The sequence below is a fragment of the Rhinatrema bivittatum genome, chromosome 5, assembly GCF_901001135.1.
Source record: "Rhinatrema bivittatum chromosome 5, aRhiBiv1.1, whole genome shotgun sequence".
Taxonomy (NCBI): domain Eukaryota; kingdom Metazoa; phylum Chordata; class Amphibia; order Gymnophiona; family Rhinatrematidae; genus Rhinatrema; species Rhinatrema bivittatum.
Genome location: NC_042619.1, coordinates 80,882,258 through 80,904,536, shown reverse-complemented (window position 1 = coordinate 80,904,536; position 22,279 = coordinate 80,882,258). Strand labels below are relative to the sequence as shown.

At 49.2% G+C, this 22,279-nt stretch overlaps 1 protein-coding gene across 7 annotated transcripts in view; it reads left to right on the top strand.

Annotated features, from left to right (window-relative positions):
• Positions 1–22,279, top strand: part of PSPC1 (paraspeckle component 1) — a 465,349-nt gene that overhangs the window by 71,142 nt on the left and 371,928 nt on the right. For all 7 annotated transcript variants that reach the window (XR_003856885.1, XM_029602504.1, XM_029602500.1 and 4 more), the window contains exon 3: positions 4,965–5,060. Coding sequence is in view for 6 of the 7 variants with exons in the window: in XM_029602504.1 (XP_029458364.1) it covers positions 4,965–5,060 (96 nt within the window). In the remaining variant the exon portion in view is untranslated. The remainder of the gene's footprint in view (positions 1–4,964; positions 5,061–22,279) is intronic.

Below are 22,279 nucleotides of genomic sequence, written 5' to 3'. Positions count from 1 at the left end.
ACGGTGTTGGATGTGCTGGGACGGAAGGTTTTTCAGGGCTCCAGCAGATTGCCCATATTGCCTCCTACCAGCTATATATGCTGTATTCTCGTAACCTCTGGAAACAGTTTCAGGACATGACCTAGTGCCTGCCCCAACAGCAGCAGGACACTTTCTTGACCGTCATCTGGCAGGCTCTTGAATGTGGCAAACATGAGTTGCCTTCTACCTATGATTTCTTCGAGATGGCGGCAAGGGTGGTGGCCGTGGGCATTGGTGCCTGCAGGATGGCCTGGCTCCAGGCCTCTGATCCCTGCCCAGCAGTGCAGGAGAGGTGTGCGGATCTGATGTGTACCGGCGGGAATCTCTTTGACAAGGTGAAAGATGCGGTGGCTCAGTTAATCATCATGAAGACCCTCCAGCATATCTCGGCCAGTACGTCAGACCCGCTGTCCTCTGCCAAGAGGTTCTCCCAACAGGGTCCAAGGAGGTCCTTTTATCACCAGAGGAAATATTCTCCTGTTTCTTGCATCTGATCACAGTGGGTGAGCTCTAGGGGCCGCCCCAGGCAGCAACGGGCCCCTAAATCTCAGCTATGGGGTTTTGTCTGTGCAAGGGAGCATAAGCCAGCCACCCATACCTTTGATGCAAGACCCTCCTGTTGGAGGCTGGCTATGGTTCTTTGCGGATCATTCACACAGCGTGAGCTTGGACCAGTGGGATCTGTCCATCATTCGTCGGGGATACAGGCTGAACCTTCTGGGTGTCCCTCCTGGGGTCCAACAATGCATCAGGACATGCTTTTGGAGGAGCTCCGTCGAGCCCATTCCACTGAAGCAGCGGGGGTTTTACTCCAGATATTTCCTGATTCCAAAGAGACCTGGGTGACTCCATCCTATTCTAGACCTGAGAGCTTTGAACAAATTTTTAAGAGAGAAGTTAAAGGTGGTCTCTCTGCGTACCTTGATTCTCCTCCTGCAAAGAGGGGACTGGCTATGCTCCCTTGATCTAAAAGATGCATGCACTCACATTGAGATCTTCCACGGTCACAGGAAGTGTCTAAAGTTTGTGCTGGGCAGGCGACAATTCCAGTGCAGGGTGTTTCCGTTTTGGACTGGCCTCCGTCCCACACGTCTTTAGCAAGTGTCTGGCCGTGGTGGGTGCGCACCTCTGCAGGCTGAGAGTGCAGGTGTTTCTCTACCTGGGTGATTGGCTAGTTGAGCGCTACCCAGGCGGGAGCAGTATGATCTCTGTGCTTGACCATTCAGGTGTTGGACTCCCTGGGGTTTATCATCACCTACCTGAAGTCCCATTTCAACCCGTCGCCTCATTTGGGCTTCATTAGTTCTCTGTTTGACACTGCTCGAACCAGAGCTTTTCTTCCACGCGATCAAGCGCTCATGCGCTGGTGCCATGGCGGGAGTGGTCCAATGCAGCCGGCAGACTTTGGCTCGTCACATGTTGTGACTCCTGGGACACTTGACTGCAACCATCCATGTTACTCCCTTCGCTCGCTTACATATGCGCAGAGCTCAGTGGACCTTGTGATCCCAGTAGCAGCAGGCCACCCAATACCTACATGTGCACATCTGCATTACTCAGCTTCTCCAGAACTCCTTGTCTTGGTGGGGGGAGTCTTTCCAATTTGGAGCAGGGGGTACCCTTTCAAAATTCCCTTGCCCAAATTGTATTCACCATGGATGTCTCTAATCTGGGGTGGGATGTCCATGTAGAAGGGCTCCGCACCCAGAACCTATGGTCTGCCCAGGAAGCTCAGTGTCGAATCAACTTCCTGGAGCTCTCCGTGATCAGGTATGCCCTTTGGGTGTTAAGAGAGAGGCTAGCCAACAGGGCAGGGGCAGTCGTGATCCAGACCGACAACCAAGTGGTGATGTGGTATATCAACAAGCAGGGAGGCGTGAGGTCGTTCCCCCTGTACTAGGAGGAGCTGCAGATTTGGGCATGTCCTCTGTCCCCAGGGTATGGTGCTCCGAGCCATGTATCTGACCATGACGGAGAATGTGGTGGTGGACAGGCTGAGTTGCATGTTCTAGCCCCAGGAATGGTCCCTAAAGCAGGCAGAGGCGGATCAGATCTTCCATCTCTGGGGAACCCTGGACGTGGATCTGTTTGCATTCCCCTGCAACTGGGAAGGTGGATCAGTTCTCCCTGCAGATGGCAAACCAACTTCTGACACCTTTGGTCCACCACTGGGGCAAGGATCTTCTGTATGTATATCCTCCTATTCCTCTGGTGACAAAGTCTCTCCTGAAGCTTCAACAGGATGGGAGGACTGTGATTCTCATAGCCCCTCGCTGGCAGGGACAGATCTGGTTCCCGCTCCTCCGGGAACCGATCAGACTGGGGACTTTCCCAGACCTCATGCAGGATTGCGGCAGGTCTTGTCCCTGATATCCTGGATGTTGAGAGGTTAGTTCTGTAGCCCTTTGACCTATCTGAGGTGTCCTGCTGGTTTCCAGGAAGCCTTCCTCTACTAAATCTTATGGCTTGAAATGGAGGAGGTTTTCTGTGTGGTGTAAGAGCCATGGCTTGGATCCATTCTCCTGCTCCACACGGAAATCTCTTGAATACCTCCTGCACCTCTTGGATGCTGGTTTCAAAATCAACTCTGTTAGGGTACACCTGAGAGCTGATGGTACCTTCCACCAGGGTGTGGATGGTGTGCTCATCTCTGTGCAACCCCTGGTGGGACGCTTCATGTGGAGTCTGCTTCATTTGAAGCCCCCCCCACCCCCACCTGTGACCTCTCGCTGTGTTGTGAGACCTCTATGTAGTGGTGGCTCAGCTCATGAGCACTCCTTTTGAGCCACTGCTCTCCTGTGACCTCAGGTACCTGACCTGGATGGTCACGTTTTTGGTGGCAGTCACTTAAGCACGCAGAGTCAGTGAGCTTCAGGCCTTGGTGATGTATCCACCCTATACAAACTTCTTTTGTGATAGGGTGATTTTGTGCATGTACCCTAAGTTCCTGCTTAAGGTGGTGATGGATTTCCATCTTAATCAGTCAGTCATCCTGCCCACCTTTTCCCCCAAGCATCATTCGCATCAGGGCGCGTGGGCTCTGCACAGTTTGGACTGCAAGAGAGCCTTATTCTTCCACCTGAAGCAGACAGCAGGCCATAGGCAGTCCATGCAAGTCTTCATCTCTTTAGACCGGATTAGATTGGGAGTTGCTATTACTAAGCAGACTCTGTCCAACTGGTTGGCGGATTGCATCTCCTTCTGCTATGCTCATAAGAACATAAGAAATTGCCATGCTGGGTCAGACCAAGGGTCCATCAAGCCCAGCATCCTGTTTCCAACAGAGGCCAAAACCAGGCCACAAGAACCTGGCAATTACCCAAACACTAAGAAGATCCCATGCTACTGATGCAATTAATAGCAGTGGCTATTCCGTAAGTAAAATTGATTAATAGCCATTAATGGACTTCTCCTCCAAGAACTTATCCAAACCTTTTTTGAACCCAGCTACACTAACTGCACTAACCACATCCTCTGGCAACATATTCCAGAGCTTTATTGTGCGTTGAGTGAAAAAGAATTTTCTCAGATTAGTCTTAAATGTGCTACTTGCTAACTTCATGGAATGCCCCCTAGTCCTTCTATTATTCGAAAGTGAAAATAAGTCACATCTACTTGTTCAAGACCTCTCATGATCTTAAAGACCTCTATCATATCCCCCCTCAGCCGTCTCTTCTCCAAGCTGAACAGCCCTAACCTCCTCAGCCTTTCCTCATAGGGAAGCTGTTCCATCCCCTTTATCATTTTGGTTGCCCTTCTCTGTACCTTTTCCATCACAGCTATATCTTTTTTGAGATGCGGCGACCAGAATTGTACACAGTATTCAAGGTGTGGCATCACCATGGAGCGATATAGAGACATTATGACATTTTCCGCTCTATTAACCATTCCCTTCCTAATAATTCCTAACATTCTATTTGCTTTTTTGACTGCTGCAGCACACTGAGCCGATGATTTTAAAGTATTATCCACTATGATGCCTAGATCTTTTTCCTGGGTGGTAGCTCCTAATATGGAACCTAACATAGTGTAACTACAGCAATGGTTATTTTTCCCTATATGCACCACCTTGCACGCACTTGTCCACATTAAATTTCATCTGCCATTTGGATGCCCAATCTTCAAGTCTTACAAGGTCCTCAGGCGGGACTGTAGTTTGGGAGCCATGGTGATTTCGGTGGCCCACTTGTGAGCGGTCCCCCATGGTCGAGATCTGCAAGGCTGTGACCTGGAGTTCTCTCCACCCCTTCGCGCTTCTCTACTGTCTGGACAGGGGTGGCCGACGCGATAGCAGTTTTGGCCAGTCCATCCTTTGGAATCTTTCAGCTGTAGAACCCAACTCTTCCTGCCTAGGTCCCATTGTTCTGGTTCAGGCTATCTCCCTCTGTCAGCAACAGCACCAGTGTTGTGCTTGTTGACACTGGATAGGTGTCTTGTCTCTGTTTGGGAGCAGCCTGTAGCTAGGGATTCACCCATGTGTGAATCCCTAGCTACGGGCTAGGACTACCATCCTGCTTGTCCTACGAGAAAGCAGAGTTGCTTACCTATAGCAAATGTTTTCCTAGGACAGTAGAATGTTAGTCCTCATGAAACCCGCCCGCCTCTCCGTGGAGTTGGGTTTTTCCTAAGCTTGTTTTATTTTTTCGTAATTCTGTGTTAGGAGACTGAAGAGGGGGGACCCCATGTGGATAGTGGTATGCTCAGTGTGCCAGTTAAAGTTTCTAGAAACTTTGACATAAACTTTCTGTGCTGGGCTCCATGTGTGGGGACTGACATCTTGCTGTCCTAGGAGAATAACTGTTATAGGTAAGTAACTCTGCTTTCTTTAGAATAGTTTCAATTCTATCTGTGTACTCTCTAAAATGAACATACATATTTGCTTTGTATTGTTTCTTAAGGAGTTTTGGTTAGAAAATAACATTTATATTAAATTGTTTTTCCAGAACTCCTCGCCCAGTTGTTGTAGAGCCAATGGAACAATTTGATGATGAGGATGGACTACCTGAAAAACTCATGCAGAAAACACAACAGTATCATAAGTAAGTTTGATTTAAGATGTTAATATTTTCTTCCGTTGATCCTGGGACGTCTAGAAAAATGGTACATATGCAGGACTTCAAACATTTATAATAGAAAAGACTATAACCGTACTTTGCTTTTCTCCATTGACACAAGATGTTATAAATGCAGGTCCTTTCAGGCTAGTGGTTTCTTAGAGGACAAGTAGGATGGTAGTCTTTGCACATGGGTGACGACTTCGGATAGAGCTCGGCACAGCAAACATGTCAGTTTGTAGAACTATACCACATATCCACGCGGGGTCTCCCTTCAGTCTCTTCTGTGGAGCCTGTTGTCTTGTGGTCAGATGAGAGCCTCACTTTACCAACTTTTTGGCCTACTTTTTCAATTTTTTTTGCTGCCTTGCTCAGTCGATTCAGGGTCTTCCTGGCTTTCCTATTAGCATCCTAGATAGGTTTTTCAATATTTATTTTCTTTGTTGATTCCCTGGGTGTGGCGGTGTGCTTGGTGCCTGTTGGCCATCAATGGCTGCTACCATAGATTTTGATCGTGTCCCTATTTTGTGACATGTCTAAGTGGTGCCCCAGGTGTACGAGGACCATGTCTGTCACAGACCCCCACATGATAAATGTGTCCCTGGGGCATCGCATGACATTGGCAGTTGTGGCAAGGGCACCAAGGTGACCTCAAAGAGATGTAAGGTCTGGCTTGATAAGATGGAGATCCTCTTCGAGCTGGCGAAAACCAATCCATCGGCATTGAGGGACCTTGGAGCTGCACTGAAGGGCACCGAACTTTCAACATTGGCGAGGCTGTCCTGTTGATGTCGTCGACTGAAAGGGACGCTGGGGACCAGCCATCATCTGGTTCCTCATCCTTGGCTTTGGCACCGGGGAAGGATCATTCCGAGCATTGATGGAAGCTGAAGAAGCATCTGCATCGGTCTCTGTTGATGTAGGGGGCTGGGCACAGAGATGAACCAACTTATGTTGTGATGCCCCTGAAGGGACCCCATGGCAGTCCCTGTACCAGCAACCAAGCCTCCTCTCTGTTCTGAAGAGGATCTGGTTTCACCTCCTGCATCTCAGCCTGTTTTGCCATCAGCGATGTTAAAGAAGAAAAATGTGGGAGAGTGGTTTTGGAAGCCAAATTTAGGATTTTAGGTAGGAAGCTGAAATTCAGAAAGTCCGTTCAATTTCACCTTGATTACATTTTCTTATTATTTGTATGTAATTTCAGCGAAAGCTGTCAGTTCCCGTTTTTACTGTATTTAGTATTTGTACTTTCTAATTAGTTGGATGTAATGCTGGTGTGCTGTCATTGGCCAAGATTTTGGTGCCATTTTCTGGTACCTTTAAATGCTGAGTTTTGCCTGCACTGCCCACTCTCCTTGCAATTTTAAATGTACGCACAGTGACGAAAAAGTATGTGTGCTTAAAATTTTATAAGAATGTTGTTTAATATTGGATCCTTTAAGTAATGGTCCCCTTACTATTTTGTATCATTTCACGTTACAGTTGATGAACCCCCGTTTCTAATTGCTTGTCCCTCCCGATGCAGCCGGGTTTGGCGAAACACGGGTCCGTGTCAGGGGACCCTGCTTAAATTTTGTGTCTTTCCAAGCAATGGAGTTGCTGATGCAAAAATAAAAAGAATATCTTTGATGAAATTATTCTGAAGTTGTGGGGATTTATTGAACTATCTGCACTTCCCTATGTTGGTATTGAATATTTGAAGTACAGGTTCTTGCTCCTGCATTGTGTTGTGGATCACTACTGGGCAAAGTCATCCACAAGATAGAACATCACAGGGGACTAGTTCTACTAGTAGCTCCGGATTGGCCAAGATGCCCATGGTACGCAGACATGCAAAGACTCCTTGCGGGGAGCCCTCGGTGCCTACCGCCACACAGGGACCTTCTCCAGCAGGGCCCGATTCTTCACGAAGATCCATCTCTATTATCTCTTAACTATCTGGCCCTTGAGAGGACTCGCCTGAAGAAGCGCGGTTACTCAAAACCCGTGATTGCCACCCTGCTCCGACCGTGAAGTTCTCAACATCCCTGACATAAATACGGATCTAGAGAATATTCGAAGCCTGGTGCAAGGACCGCAAGATACTCCCGTGGACGGCCAAGATCCCCATGATTCTGGAGTTTCTATAGGACAATATGAAGAAGGGGTTGTCACTCAACTCCCTCAAGGTCCAAGTAGCCGCCCTCTCCAGCTTCAGAGCCGAAGTGAACGGTATCCGTCTATCAGCTCATCCGGATTTGACCCGTTTCCCAAAAGAGGGTTAAGCAACTTCGGCCACCCCTAAAGTGGCCGGTGCCCCTATGGAACCTCAATCTGGTATTTCTAGCGTGTAGCAGATGGACTCAGGACCAATGGGTATAGTGTACTCCTGTTAGCAGTTGGAGACGGATCAGATTTCAGTCTGACGCCAGCCCCTAGTACATGTACCCCTGCAGGAAGTGCAGCTCTTCAGTATTTTCCATCTCCATAGCAGTTACGGACTATCTGCACGCTTTCAAGCGTTAGATCAAATTTAAAGAAGAAAACCCAAAATTGAAAGAAGAGAACCTACCTGAAGACGAGCCCCGCTCTCCTGTGGTGATACCCTCGGGTCCCTCCCCCAGTTGAGATTCCCGAGGTGATTTCCGTGGTCCCTCGGAGGTGAGCCTCGGTCCGGCGGCCGAATCGCGGCGAGGACCTAGCCCCCGATCCTTCGGGCGCAGCTGAGAGGCAGCGGGTGCACCCTCGAGTGCGGCGGTGAAGGTATTTGCCCTCTCCCGCCGTAGCCGGAGACCGCCCGGGACGAAACCGGGAAGCGCCGAAGGCAAGGTAAGGTAGAAATCTTCTACTCTAATCCGGTCTCCGAGGGTCGAGGACGAGCACAAGACACCGACCGGGACCAGTGCCACCAGTCTATTCCAAGTGTCTGCCCACGTGGAGACTCTCCGAGGGGGTCGCCATATTGCCCGTGTGCTCGCCATCGCCATCTTGGCCTACTCGCTGCGCCGTTCGCCTCCGAGCGCACATCCCTGAGCCAGGCGCACAAAGCACTTGCCCGCATAACTTGCGCGCACATAGCCGAGCACATATCTACGGCACAGCCACGCGCACAACTTACACGCTCAACCTAAGCGCACCGGAGCGCATAAGATTTACGCGCCGACAACCATGGCACCCCCAGGAACAGAAATTAAAGCACAAGGCCTCTGCTCGGCATGCCACATCAGAGCCGCACAAAGCGAGGAGGCCGATGCCCTGTGCATGCAGTGCGAGGAGGCCCTGGGAGATCCAGCTCAGGGCCAGTCCCACCCAGGGCCGAGTTCCAGCTTCTCAGGGGGCACCCTGGACGTAGCCAGGGGGACCCCCAAGGAACCAACGCCTCTCTGCTTTGACCTGGCGTCCATATCATGGGTGGAGTTTTTCAAGGGGATTGACGCCTTTGTTCAAATGCAAACTGAACCTCTGGCTGGCCAACCACATGCTCCACCGGAGGACCCACATGCTCCAGGCTCCTCAAGACCTAGGCACAGGCTCCCATTACCCAGAAGCCCCGCCTACGGGGACTCGGACACCTCTGAGGAAGAAGCCGAACCCCTAGAAGAAGGGGAGCTCCCCCCGGGGACAGAGCCGCACCGAACCATGAGACGCTTCTTCACTGAGGACGAGCTCCCAGACCTGGTCAATCAATGTCTGACGGAGCTCGCTATCCCGGGCCCAGGTACTTCGGGGGAACCGAAACCGAACCCCCTGCTGGGAGGGTCTTAGACAGACTTCTCACCATTTCCCCCTGTTACAAGCAGCGCAGCAGCTGATTGACCTGGAATGGAACGCTCCGGAATCCGCATTCAAAGGGGGACGAGCCTTGGCGGCCCTGTACCCCCTGGACCCAGGAACCAAAGATCTTTTTGCATGCCCAAAAGTGGATGCTATGGTCTGCGCGGTCTATGGGCGCACCACTATCCCAGTGGAGGGAGGAGCTGCGCTCAAAGATGCACACGACAGACATCTGGAGTCCATCCTCAATCATTTGACGTCGCTGCTATGTCTCTACAATTTGCGGCCTGCTGTACCGTAGTGACACTTGCCTGCCTATCACAAACCAGGAACAACACCCCGGGAGAAGACATGGAACCAGTGATATCATTCCTAGCAGACGCTGCCTCCGACCTAGTGCGCACAGCGGCCAGAGGAGTGTCCTCTGCGGTGGCTGCCAGGGGACAACTCGGGCTCCAAAGCTGGTTGGCCATCGCATCTTACAAAACGCGCCTCAAAAGGATGCCCTTCAAAGGATCCCTCCTGTTCGGCAGCGAACTAGAGAAACTGGCCGACAAATGGGGCGACTCCCCATTGCCGCGACTACTGGAAGATAAGACAAAGAGAAATCAGCGTTCCTTCCCCAGGTCCTCCAGGGGCAGAAGTTCGCAGCGCTTCAATCCTTACAGGAACAACTATCAAGCGCCCCGCCCTACGGGCAGGAACCAGTCCTTTCGGACCAAGCACAACAAAAGGGGAGCCAGCTCGGGTACAGGCCCCAGCCGCACTCCACAATGAGATTTAGCCGACCCATCCAAGGGAAGAAGCCATAGGGGGCAGATTAGCCCTATTCTACCACAGATGGGTCGAGAGAACCTCGGACAAGTGGGTCCTAGCCATCATTCGGGAGGGGTACTACCTGGATTTCCTACGAACCCCTCCGGACAAGTACGTGGAGTCCCCCTGCCACGACCCCTACAAGAGGGCGGTGGTGGAAGCTACACTGTCCAGACTACTGGCACTCGGCCATAACCCCAGTACCGCCACAGGAAATAAATACTGGCCATTATTCCATTTATTTTATCGTACCCAAGAAAGAGGGAACATTCAGGCCCATCCTGGATCTCAAGTCTGTCAACTGCCACCTCAGGATCCCTCGCTTCCGCATGGAAACCCTACGATCTGTTATAAGGGCGATACAACCAGGAGAGTTTCTCACATCCCTGGATCTTTCAGAGGCCTATCTGCACATCCCCATTCATCAGGAACATCAGCGCTACCTACGCTTCAAAGTCCTGAACCATCACTACCAGTTCTGGGCACTACCCTTCGGGTTAGCCACAGCACCCCGGACGTTCACCAAGGTAATAGTGGTGGTGGGGGCAACACTGAGGAAGGAAGGAATCCTTGTTCACCCCTACCTGGACGATTGGCTGATCAGAGCAAAGTCACCGGAGGAAAGCCGCCAAGCAACCAGCAGAGTCAGAACTATACTGGAAAGCCTAGGATGGGTAGTCAACACAAACAAAAGCTCCCTACAGCCCTCACAGTCGCTGGAGTACCTAGGAGTTTGATTCGACACCAAGGAGGACAAGGTCAGCCTGACCCCCACAAGGAGATCAAAATTGTGGAACCGGCTACAAACCTTGCTGGACGACCCTCATCCCACAGCATGAGATTACCTGCAAGTCCTCGGGCTGATGGCATCCACACTGGAAGTTGTGCCATGGGCACGAGCCCACATGAGACCCCTACAGCGCTCACTCCTATCACGGTGGAGCCTTCGGTCCCAGAACTACACAGTACGTCTGTCACTCCCAGGCAGAGTTCGGACCCAGCTACGGTGGTGGCTGCAGACCATCCACATGAGCCGGGGATCAAGTCTCTCCTCCCCAACCTGGACTCTATTCACCACAGATGCCAGTCTACGAGGATGGGGAGCACACTGTGAGGAGCTAACGCCCAAGGGCAGTGGAACGCAGAAGAGGCGGGATGGAACATCAACCGCCTAGAAGAGCGAGCAGTCAAACTAGCCTGTATGCGGCTCACCCACAGACTTCGAAACAAAGCGGTCAGTGCAATGTCTGACAATGCCATGACAGTGGCCTACATCAACCGGCAGGGGGGAACCAGAAGCCAACAGGTGTCCCTAGAAATAGACCCTCTGATGGCGTGGGCGGAAGCAAACCTCCAGGAGATCGCCGCCGTCCACATCACCGGGAAAGACAACATCACGGCAGACTTCCTCAGCAGGGAAAGTCTAGACCCAGGGGAATGGAGGCTGTCACCCACAGCCTTCAAGATGATAGTGGATCAGTGGGGGACACCGGACATGGAGCTTCTGGCAAACAGATCCAATGCCCAGGTATCCAGATATTTCAGCCGCAGGTGGGAACCACAGTCCCAAGGGATCGATGCCCTGGCCCCTGGGGACCCTACTATGCCTTCCCACCGTGGCCCCTACTGGGCGCAATCATTCACAAGATACACCTACACAAGGGACTAGTTCTTCTGGTGGCTCTGGACTGGCCAAGAAAGACCCTGGTACGCAGACATGAAAAGACTGCTGGCAGGGAAACCCCTACCCCTGCCCCCACACAGGGATCTGCTACAACAAGGTCCGATCCTCCATGAGGACCCAGCTCAATTCTCTCTTACGGTCTGGCCATTGAGAGGGCTCGCCTGAGAGAGCGGGTACTCAGTGGCGGTAATCGACACCCTCCTACGATCACATAAGTTCTCCACATCACTAACGTACATAAGGATCTGGAGAGTATTTGAAGCTTGGTGCGAAGACCACAACATCAAACCACGCTCATTCACTATCCCCGTGATCTTGGAATTCTTACAGAACGGACTACAGAAGGGCCTGTCCCTCAACTCCATCAAGGTACAGGTGGCGGCCCTGTCATGCTACGGCTCCAAGAGCAAGAGAGACAGCATAGCGTCTCTCCCGGACGTGTCACGCTTCCTGAAAGGAGTCAAACACATTTGCCCACCACTAAAGTGATCGATACCTCTGTGGAATCTCAAGCTCGTTTTGGACTTCCTAGCGGGAACCGCCTTCAGACCCCTACGAGGCCTGTCCCTTCTCCTGTTAACCTTGAAGACTGTGTTTCTGCTGGCGGTGTGTTCAGCCCGCCGCATATTGGAAATACAAGCACTGTCCTGCCGTGAGCCGTTCCTCAGGCTCACCCTGGGGTCCATCCAACTACGCACGGTCCCCTCCTTCCTCCCCAAAGTGGTCTCTCACTTCCACCTTAACCAGACCATCTTGCTACCAACGACGGATGCCCGGAAGAATTCGGAAGAAGCCCGTAGTCTCCGCCACCTCAACAGCGGCAGACTCCTATCCAGATACCTGGCATTGTCCGAGCCCGTACGAAAAACGGACCACCTTTTCGTCCTTCACAGCAGAAAGAAACAAGGGGAAGCGGCCTCACGGGTAACCATCGCCCGCTGGATCAAGGAAGTCATCAAGGCGGCCTGCGTAGAAGCTGGCAAGCCACCACCTCTACAGGTCAAGGCCCATTCTACCAGAGCCCAGGCAGTATCATGGGCAGAAACTAGAATGCTGTCACCTGCAGAGATCTGCAGGGCAGCTACATGGTCCTCCATCCATACCTTCTCCAGATTCTACCGTCTGGATGTTCAGGCTCGGGAGGACACAGCATTTGCAAGGGCAATACTAAGTGGGTCACGGGCAGCCTCCCACCCGGATCGGGAGTAGCTTTTATACATCCCATTGGTCCTGAGTCCATCTGCTACACGCTAGGAAATGGAGAAATTACTTACCCTAGCAGGGGCTTCCTTCAGACCGTGTGGTCTGTCACTGCGCCTCTTAACAGTGAAGACTGTATTCCTGGTGGTAAATATCTGCAGACTCCTTGTGCGATACCTGGAAAGATCGGAACCGGTGCGCAAAACAGATCACCTGTTCGTTTTTCACAGCGGGAAGAAAGAAGGAGAAGCGGCCTCATGGGCAACCATAGCCCGCTGGATCAAGGAAGTAATCAAGGCAGCCTACATAGAGACCGGAAAGTCTTTACCACTGCAGGTTAAGGCTCATTCTACTAGTTCTCGGGCATTATCTTGGGCAGAAACCAAGCTGCTGTCGCCCGCCAAGATCTGTCGGGCGGCGACGTGGTCATCAATACACACCTTCTCCAGGTTCTACCGCCTGGATGTTCAGGCCTGAGAAGACGCAGCCTTCGCAAGGGCAGTATTTAAGTGGGCCATGGGCAGCCTCCTGCCCTGTCCGCGAGTAGCTTTTGTATATCCCACTGGTCCTGAGTCCATCTGGCTACACACTAGGAAATGGAGAAATTACTTACCTGATAATTTCGTTTTCCTTAGTGTAGACAGATGGACTCAGCATCCCGCCCATGGCTGCCCCAGAGAAGGAGGACCCTGGAAAGCGAACCTAGAGACTAAAATACGGGTAAGCCGTTGCCTACCCCTAGTTCAAGACACCCGCAGTTAGTCTGGTGTCAGCGTTAACTTGGTTGCGTGCACTGGCAGTCTCTAGTTTTGAAACCAGTTAAATCATTTTAATCAAGTTTGAGAAGTTTAATCAAGTTGTTTATGCAAAGATATATGTCCACAATGTCTTTTCAAGGAGGATACTGAGGAGCTGACGTCATTAAAGGGGGTATATGTAGGGTGAGGTCAGCTTTGAAATCTGACTCAGTCTCCCATCTGCTAGCAGAGGAACATATAATCCACTGGTTCTTAGTCCATCTGTCTACACTAAGGAAAAGGAAATTATCAGGTAAGTAATTTCTCCATTTATTTTGAACGTTTATAAATTAAGAAAAAAAAATGGGGGGGGGGGGGGGGGCCTTGTGTGAATGCATGGTATAATGCATGCTCAAGAGGCTCAGTCAAAGTTCTAGAAACTGACACAAGTTTTCTGTGCTGGGATCCATTGCATGACGTTACCCATGTGTGAGGACTGACATCCTGCTGTTCTCGGGGGAAATGCTGTTACAAATAAGCAACTCTGCTTTCTTTCTTTACCTTAAGGTATTTATTTTTCTCCCTTTTAAGCTCTGCATGGTGGGCCTTGGGCACTGTATGATTTACCAGTCTGATTTATTTCCTAATAAATGCATCTGCAGCTTATTTCTTGTGTCCTCTCCTTTATTTTACTTTTTTTTTTTTTTGTGCCATTGTCAGGTGCTGGTGGGACTGGCAGTATGTAGTCCATGTATGTCTGTGTAGGCCTGTGGCCTTACCGGAGTTCTTAACCCAGGCAGGAGTTTGATGTCATTTCTCTGACTGCTGGCCATTGATGGAGACTAAGGTAGTGAAGGAATATAGGACTGGACTGTCCCTGTGGGGAAAGAGAGCTCATCCTCCCCACACTCCTAGGAGCTGGAGTCCTGAACAATGACGTTGCCTCTCCTGCTTATCAGATGTGGCAGTGCAGTCTCTGAGAGAGGGGGGTGATCATTAGGGTTGGGGCAAGCTTTTTTTTTTTCTTACTGGCCTGTGCGTACAATTACTATCTCCCCCCCCCCCCCCCCCCCTCCCGGTTCATTCATTTGCTGTCCTTAGTCCATGAAATAAAGCCCAGCTTCCTTCTCAATCTATATTTTTAGAACTGATCCACCCCTTGCACCCTTCCCCTTATAGCTTTGCACGCACACCATCTCTCCCCCCCACATACACCCACAACCTTTACAGACACACAAATTACAATATAGAAACTTCCCATACCAAAACAATCCTAATAACCTTATCTATAAATAGGCAATACTGCACATACTACACTATGCCCTAGAACACTAATAAAACGTTTATTTCCTATCATGTAGCTGGATGGTTTCAGGACCAGTGGGTTATGCACCTCTACCCGTAGTTGGAGACAGAACAATCTAATGTCACAGTGTATATATAGTCCTGTGATGACAGCCTGCCACAAATTTCGTCTCCAGCAGATGGTGGACGTGCATCTTCCTACTGGGGTTGCTCATATTTTATAATGAGAATTAAAAAAAAAAAAAAAAAAAAGCCCACTCTTCTGTTTTGATACAAAGTTGCATTAACCATGCGAAGGCTTACTGAGTAAGGGTAGAAATCACCAGATATTCTCCGCTCCAGTAATCCACCCCCATGGCTCGTCTCTTCATTCCCATCCTCTAGCCTTTATGGATCCACAGTGTTTATCCCATGCCCCTTTGAAATCCTTCACAGTTTTAGTCTTCATCGCTTCCTCCGGAAGGGCATTCCAGGCATCCACCACCCTCTCCGTGAAGAAATACTTCCTGAAATTGGTTCTGAGTCTTCCTCCCTGGAGCTTCAAATTGTGACCCCTAGTTCTACTGATTTTTCTTTCCAACTGAAAAGGTTTGTTGACCATGGATCATTAAAACCTTTCAAGTATCTGAAAGTCTGTATCATATCATATATCCCTGCTCCTCGTCTCCCCCAGGGTGAGGTTCTTCAATCTCTCCTCAAGTCATTTTATGAAGACCATCCACCTTTTTAGACTCCCTTTTCTGGACCGCCTCTATCTTGTCTCTGTCCCTTTGGAGATACGGTCTCCAGAACTGAACACAGTACTCCAGGTGAGGGCCTCACCAAGGGCCCTGTACAAGGGGATCATCACTTCCTTTCTCTTACTAGATATTACTCTCTCTATGCAGCCCAGCATTCTCCTGGCTTTAGCTATTTCCTTGTCACATTGTTTTGCTGACTTCAGATCATTAGACACTATCACCCCAAGGTCTCTCTCCTGCTCTGTGCACATCAGCCCTTCACCCCCCATCAAATACAGTTCTTTCGGATTTCCACATTCCATGTGCATGATTCTGCACTTCTTGGCATTGAATCTCAGCTGCCATATCTTGGACCACTCTACCAGCTTCCTTAAATCCCGTCTTATTCTCTCCACTCCTTCCGGTGTGTCCACTCTGTTGCAGATCTTAGTATCGTCCACAAAAAGACAAACCTTACCTTCTATCCTGTCCGCAAAGTCACTCACAAAGATATTGAAGAGGGCTGGTCCCATCACCGATCCTTGCTGCATTCTGCTTAACACCGCTCTCTCTTCAGAGTAAGTTCCATTTACCATCGCACATTGTCTTCTGTCAGTCAACCAGTTTGGAATCCAGGCCACCACCTTGGCACTCACGCCTAAGCTTCTCATTTTATTCACAAACCGCCTGTGCGGGACCGTATCAGAAGCTTTGCTGAAATCCAAGTAGATGACATCAAGCGCTCTTCCTCGATCTAATTCCGTAGTCACCGAATCAAAAAAGTTAATCGGGTCAGAGGGGTTTCGGTGATAGCGGCAAGAGATCAGTTATGGCTGAGGAATTGGTCAACTGATGCAATCTCCAAAGCTAATCTTACGAAGTTGCCTTTTAAAGGCTTGCTATTGTTTGGAAGTGAGTTGGAGAAGCTGGCCAGTAAGTGGGGTGAATCTCTTGTTCTTCGGTTGTTAGAGGATAAGAAGCAGTTGCCACACCCCTTTGGTCTGAGGGATCGTCTCGGAGGCTCCAAGTGTGTTCAGCCATACAGATGGACTACTTTTCAGAGGACTCAGCCTTGCAGGTCTCTGTCCTTTCATCCCAGATAGCCCAGACAAGGTGAGGGCCCAGGTTGTGCATCCTCCCGACCCTCAAAGTGAAGGTTTGCTTACCCACCCCTGGAAGCAGAAGTATGTCTATCACATCGGATCGGGGGGTCCTGGTAGTGTCACGAGAAGGATATGTGCTGGAATTTCGCAGTGCTGCTCTGGATGTTCATGGTGTCTCCCTTTCACGCCTTACTGAAGAAGTAGGCGGTAGAGTGTATACTTTCAAGTCTCCTCAGTCTGAGGGCTGTGGTTTCAGTACCCACGTCTCAAAAAAATACGGGTTGATATTCCATTTCATTATGCCCAAGAAGGGCAGGGTTCCTTTTGTCCCATCCTGGATCTCAAAGGGGTTAACAGTCATTTTCTGGTGACTCATTTTTGCATGGGAACATTGCGCTCTGATAATGGCCATGCAGTCAGGGGGAAGTCCTGACTTCCTTGGATCTGTCTGAGGTGTACCTCCATATTCCCATCCGATTGGAGCACCAACATTTTCTGCGTTTTGCTGTGTTAGGGCGCCATTATCAGTTTTGGGTGCTGCCATTTGGTCTATCCACCGCTCCCAGAACATTTTCCAAGAGTATGGTGGTGGTGGCAGCTGAATTGAGAGAGGATGGGATACTAGAACACCTGTATTTAGACCACTGGTAGGTTTGGGCTAAATCTCTGGAAGAGAGCTGTCTGGTGACACGCAAGGTCATCTCCCTCTTACATGTGGGTGGTGAATGTAGCCAAGAGCAGTCTTCAGCAATCTCAGTCGTTGGAGTATCTGGGTGTACGATTTGATATAATGCAAGGCAAAGTGGGTTTTTTTTTCCTGCAGACACTCTTATTGGGAAGTTGGTATCTCAGGTGTGTGTCTTGGTGAGCAATATACGCCCGATAGTATGGGCTTATCTACAGGTACTCGGGTTGATGGCGGCAACCCTGGAAGTGGTGCCGTGGGCAAGAGTGCATATGTGTCCACTTCTTGCTCCCTTCTTTCTTGTTGGAACCCGCAATCTGAGGACTATTTGATTTGATGCCATCTTCCGATGGAAGTATGCTCTCACTTCCAGTGGTGGTTGCAAGCGGATCATCTGAGAGAGGGAATTTCCCTAACCCTGCCTAGTTGGTACTCATGATGGATGAGAGCCTCTAAGGTTGGGGAGCTCACTGTCAGGAACTAACTGTGCAAGGGTGCTGGAATACCGAGCAGTCGCTCTGGGAATCAATTGGCTGGAAGCCCGGGCAGTCTGGTTGGCGGGCTTGCAATTCAACAGCAAGCTGCAGGGTTGAGCAGTCCGAATAATGTCAGATATTGCAACGACGGCGGCTTACATTAGTCAGCAGGGAGGAACCAAGAGCCACAAGTTATCTCAGGAGATAGACCAATTTATGGAATGGGCGGACATGCATTTTCAGGTGATTTTGGCATCGTACATTGCAGGAAAAGACAATGTAAGAGCAGACTTTCAGCAGGGAGAGTCTGGAACTAGGAGAATGGGTATTGTCGGACGAGGCATTCCAGCTAATAGTGGATTGCTGGGGCCGTCCGTTTCTAGACTTCTAGCGACTTCTTGCAATGCAACAGTTGCTTGATTCTTTAGTCACAGGAGAAATCTGAAGCCCTTGGGTATCGATGCTCTCATACAGGTCTGGCTGCAAGACAAGCTACTGTATGTATGCCTTTACCCCATGGCCCATGTTGGGCAGAAGGATCGAAGGCCACAGGAGGATGGTGCTTTCGGTGGCACTGGATTGCCCCAAGAGACCATGGTATGCAGATCTGCAAAGACTCTTGGTAGAGACTCCCATTTATCTTCCGCCACACAAGAATCTGTTACAGCAGTGGCTTGTCCTTCACGAAGGGCTCGCTTGTTGAAGCGTGGATATTCTTCTGCAGGGATTGCCATCTTGCTACGACCTTGACAGTTCTCCACTTCCTTAGCCTATGTGTGGGTTTGGAGAGTGAAGCTTGGTGTGAGCATCTAGGTCAGAGCTTTCCAAACTTTTCATGTTGGTGACACACTTTTTAGACAAACATAATTTCGGGACACAGTAATTCAGTCTACTAGCAAACCAGAGGTTAAAGGTTAAACGAACGAAATGTATTTCGACAATTTATGTATATTTCCTTAAATATATACATAATAAAATGTTTCACGACACAACATATCTTGTGAAAACTTTTCATTTATATTAAAAATATATAATATTCCAAGATTAATATTATTGTTATAATTTGAGTAAAAATAATAAAACAAAGTTATTGTGGTGTTCAATTTACCTCTTTAATGAGATATATGAGCTTGATGGGATGAACACAGCTTTTGAATATTTGGTGTTAATAAAGTCCAAAGGGTCTTCTGCATAATTTAAAAAAGCTGGCCAGTTTCACACTATATAATTATTTGATAGCCATATAGAATTAGTTGAATGAGGCTATGAGAGTGAAGTCTGGAATTTATAGGAAAGGACAGAATGTCAATATAAATCCTGCACCTCCAGTTCTGTAACTCTGTGCATCCACTGAAATTCCCCCAAACAATGGAGCTTGGATGTTTCCCTTACAGCTCATCATACTAAAAGATATTTTCAAATGCTGGTGTCACCTCACAGTAACAGCAGCACAAACACCTTCCACTGCCAGGCACATTGCGAACTAAAATAAAACCTCGCAAAAAAGACACTCAAAATCTATACTGCAATCCCATTGTAATATAACAGTAATAACACCAAGGACTCAAAACAACAATAACCCTACCTGTGAAAAAGCAAGGGTAAATATTACACTGGGTCCTAGAATACCAATACACCACCTACTGAGGAAACAAAACAAACCAGATTGCTGTAGATCCCTATGCTAGCAGAATCTCTCATAATGGTTATACACACAGAGCAGAGACAGACCCTCACCAAATACAGAATACAAAATAAAGGAGCACAAATTAGACAAAAACTGAAATGGAAACCCCAAGAAGCCAGACTGTGTATTAACAATGGAAAAACAGAACCACCATTCCTCATAAAACAAATAAAATCAAGAAACATAATGCATCAGTTATAATAGTAAAACCATACTAATAAAGGAATATTTTAAAACTACTGATAATTAGAATTTCTATTAATTAAAATCATATACATTTTTTACAATAAACACCAATAAAATATTTCAAAACAGCACATATATCAAAACCCAATAATTAAAACTAATAAGGATTTTAAAAAGCCCCTACTGTCCATACGTGGGAGCTCTTGATTTCCAGTCACCCTGATACTGTCCAGGATTAGGAGGTTATCCTCTCACACAGACTCACATGTCCATTCTCTTTCACACATACTGTCACATACATACACATCCATGCTCTTATACCCACCATAACCTCTCACTCTCACAGACACTGACACACTCTCAGGCTCTAAGACACTCTCTCCCCCTCCACACACACCCCCCACACAAATTCTTACTCCCCTGGATTTTCTCATACACACTCTCTGGCTCCCTCACAATCATACAAACACACACACCCAGGCAAGTTCCCAATCATTCTCACACAAACACACACACCCAGGCAAGTTCCCAATCATTCTCACACAAACACACACACCCAGGCAAGTTCCCAATCATTCTCACACAAACGCACACACCCAGGCAAGTTCCCAATCATTCTCACACAAACGCACACACCCAGGCAAGTTCCCAATCATTTTCACACCACTCCCTCACCATCCCTCAGGCATGCACACATTCATTCTCACACATACACCCCCAGGCAGACTCCCATTCATACACATGCACACACTAAAGGCAGACTTCCTTTCTTTCTTTTGCCAGCAACCTCGGAGCCTCTCTCATTCCTCTGCTGCCACTGTCACTGATGCCGCATGGCTATTGGGGAGGCGCTGATTGCTGCTATTGGCACTGAAGCCCATTCTGCTGCCTCCTCTGGGCAAGCCCCGTGGGTTTCCACTTCCTCCATGTTGATCTCGTACATTGTGAGATCCGCATAGAAAAAGTGCTACTCTTGCACATTACCAAAGATTACATGTGCCAATCAGTAAAAAGTAATTTATTTCTTTTTTTTTACCTTTGCTGTCTGATCTTAGTTTTCTAATAGGTTGGTCACAGGCTTTTTTGTTTCACCTCCCCTTTCTTATTTTTTTGCCAATTCCTTTCATATTGTCTTTTTTTCCATTTCTTTTCTCTCCATCTATCTTCTTCCCTCAAACATTGTCAGGTTCTCATTCTCACATGCTTTCTCTCTCTCACACACAGGCTCTCACTCTTACATGCTCTCTCTCATACAATCATTCATACACAGTCTCTCTTGCACATGCTGTCTGACTCTCACACACCCAGGCGCTCTCACTCCCACATGCTGTCTTGCTCAAGCCACAGGCTCTCACTATCACATGCTGTGTCTCACATGCTGTCTCTGCAAACATTCAGGTCCTCACTCCCACACCCAAGCTCTCAACTCACCTCATACACGCACCCAATGTCTCAACTCACCTCATACACGCACCCAATCTCTCAACTCACCTCATACACGCACCCAATCTCTCAACTCACCTCATACACGCACCCAATCTCTCAACTCACCTCATACACGCACCCAATCTCTCAACTCACCTCATACACGCACCCAATCTCTCAACTCACCTCACCTCATACACGCACCCAATCTCTCAACTCATCTCAGCTCATACACACACTCTACGGTCCCTCAGCCTCTCTCTTATCTCTGGGCCTCCTCTTCACGGGTCGCTGCAGGATAGGCTCTGCAGCGGCCCTTATCTTCTCGGGCCGATCCGCAGCAGCGGCGGCCCTGATCTTTTCGGGCCGATCCGCGGTGAGGGCCCTGCTACCGGGCCGCCTCCTCTTCTCGCACGCTGCAACAACGCTGCTCCTCTTCTGCACGCGGCTGATGCTCCTCCTCCTTATTTCTGCCCGTGCGGCTCGGCAACATTTTTCTTCCGGGGCCGCGTGGGCAGGAAGGAGGTGGAGCACCTGCATGTTTAGACGTGCCCTTTTTCTTCAGGCCGTGGTGATGTGAGCTCCACCACGGCCCTACCGAGCTTCCTGCTGTTTGTCTCCGGCACACAGCACAGCCCAACCCAGCGAAACTTCACTGCTCAGCCGCCAGTGGGATGAGGTCCACCGGCGGCCGCATTGGCTCCCACCTGCCGGTGTGTCACGTGCACCGGGCTTGCGCGACACACTGCAGGCGACACACTAAAGTGTCGCGACACACACTTTGGAAAGCTCTGATCTAGGTGTTCTTCCTTGATCAGTTAAGATCCTGCTTATTTTTGAATTTTTGCAGGATGGGTTAAATAAAGGATTGGCCCTTAATTCCTTGAAGGTACAGCTCGCAGCTCTTGCCTGTTTGTAGCCAGGTGAATAGTGAATCTTTATCATTTTGTCCTGATGTGGCCTGTTGAGGGGAGTGAAACATCTTTGTCTTCCCTTGTGGTTTCCGGTTCCTTTTGTGGAATCTGGTGTTGGATTTCTTGGTGTGCCCTATTTTTCTACCGTTGCGTAGCCTTTCCTTGCAGTTATCGACCTTGAAAACGATTCTTGTGGCGATTTGTTCCGTGCTTCAAATTTCCGAGCCGCAGGCCTTGTCTTGCCGGGAGCCATTCCTTCGGGTGACTCCAGGAGCAATTCAGCTGAGTACTGTTGCTTCATTCTTGCCTAAATTAGTCTTGGATTTTCACGTGAATCAGTAAGTGTCCTTGCTGTCCTTGGATAAGGAAAGAGATGCAGAAGAATATTGCATGTTGCGTGCCTTGGATGTCGAGACATGTCGCGAGGTATCTAGAGGTTTCTAAACCTTTCCGAAACACGGATTTCCTGTTTGTCCTTCATGGCGGAGGTAAATAGGGGAACCAGCTTCGCGGG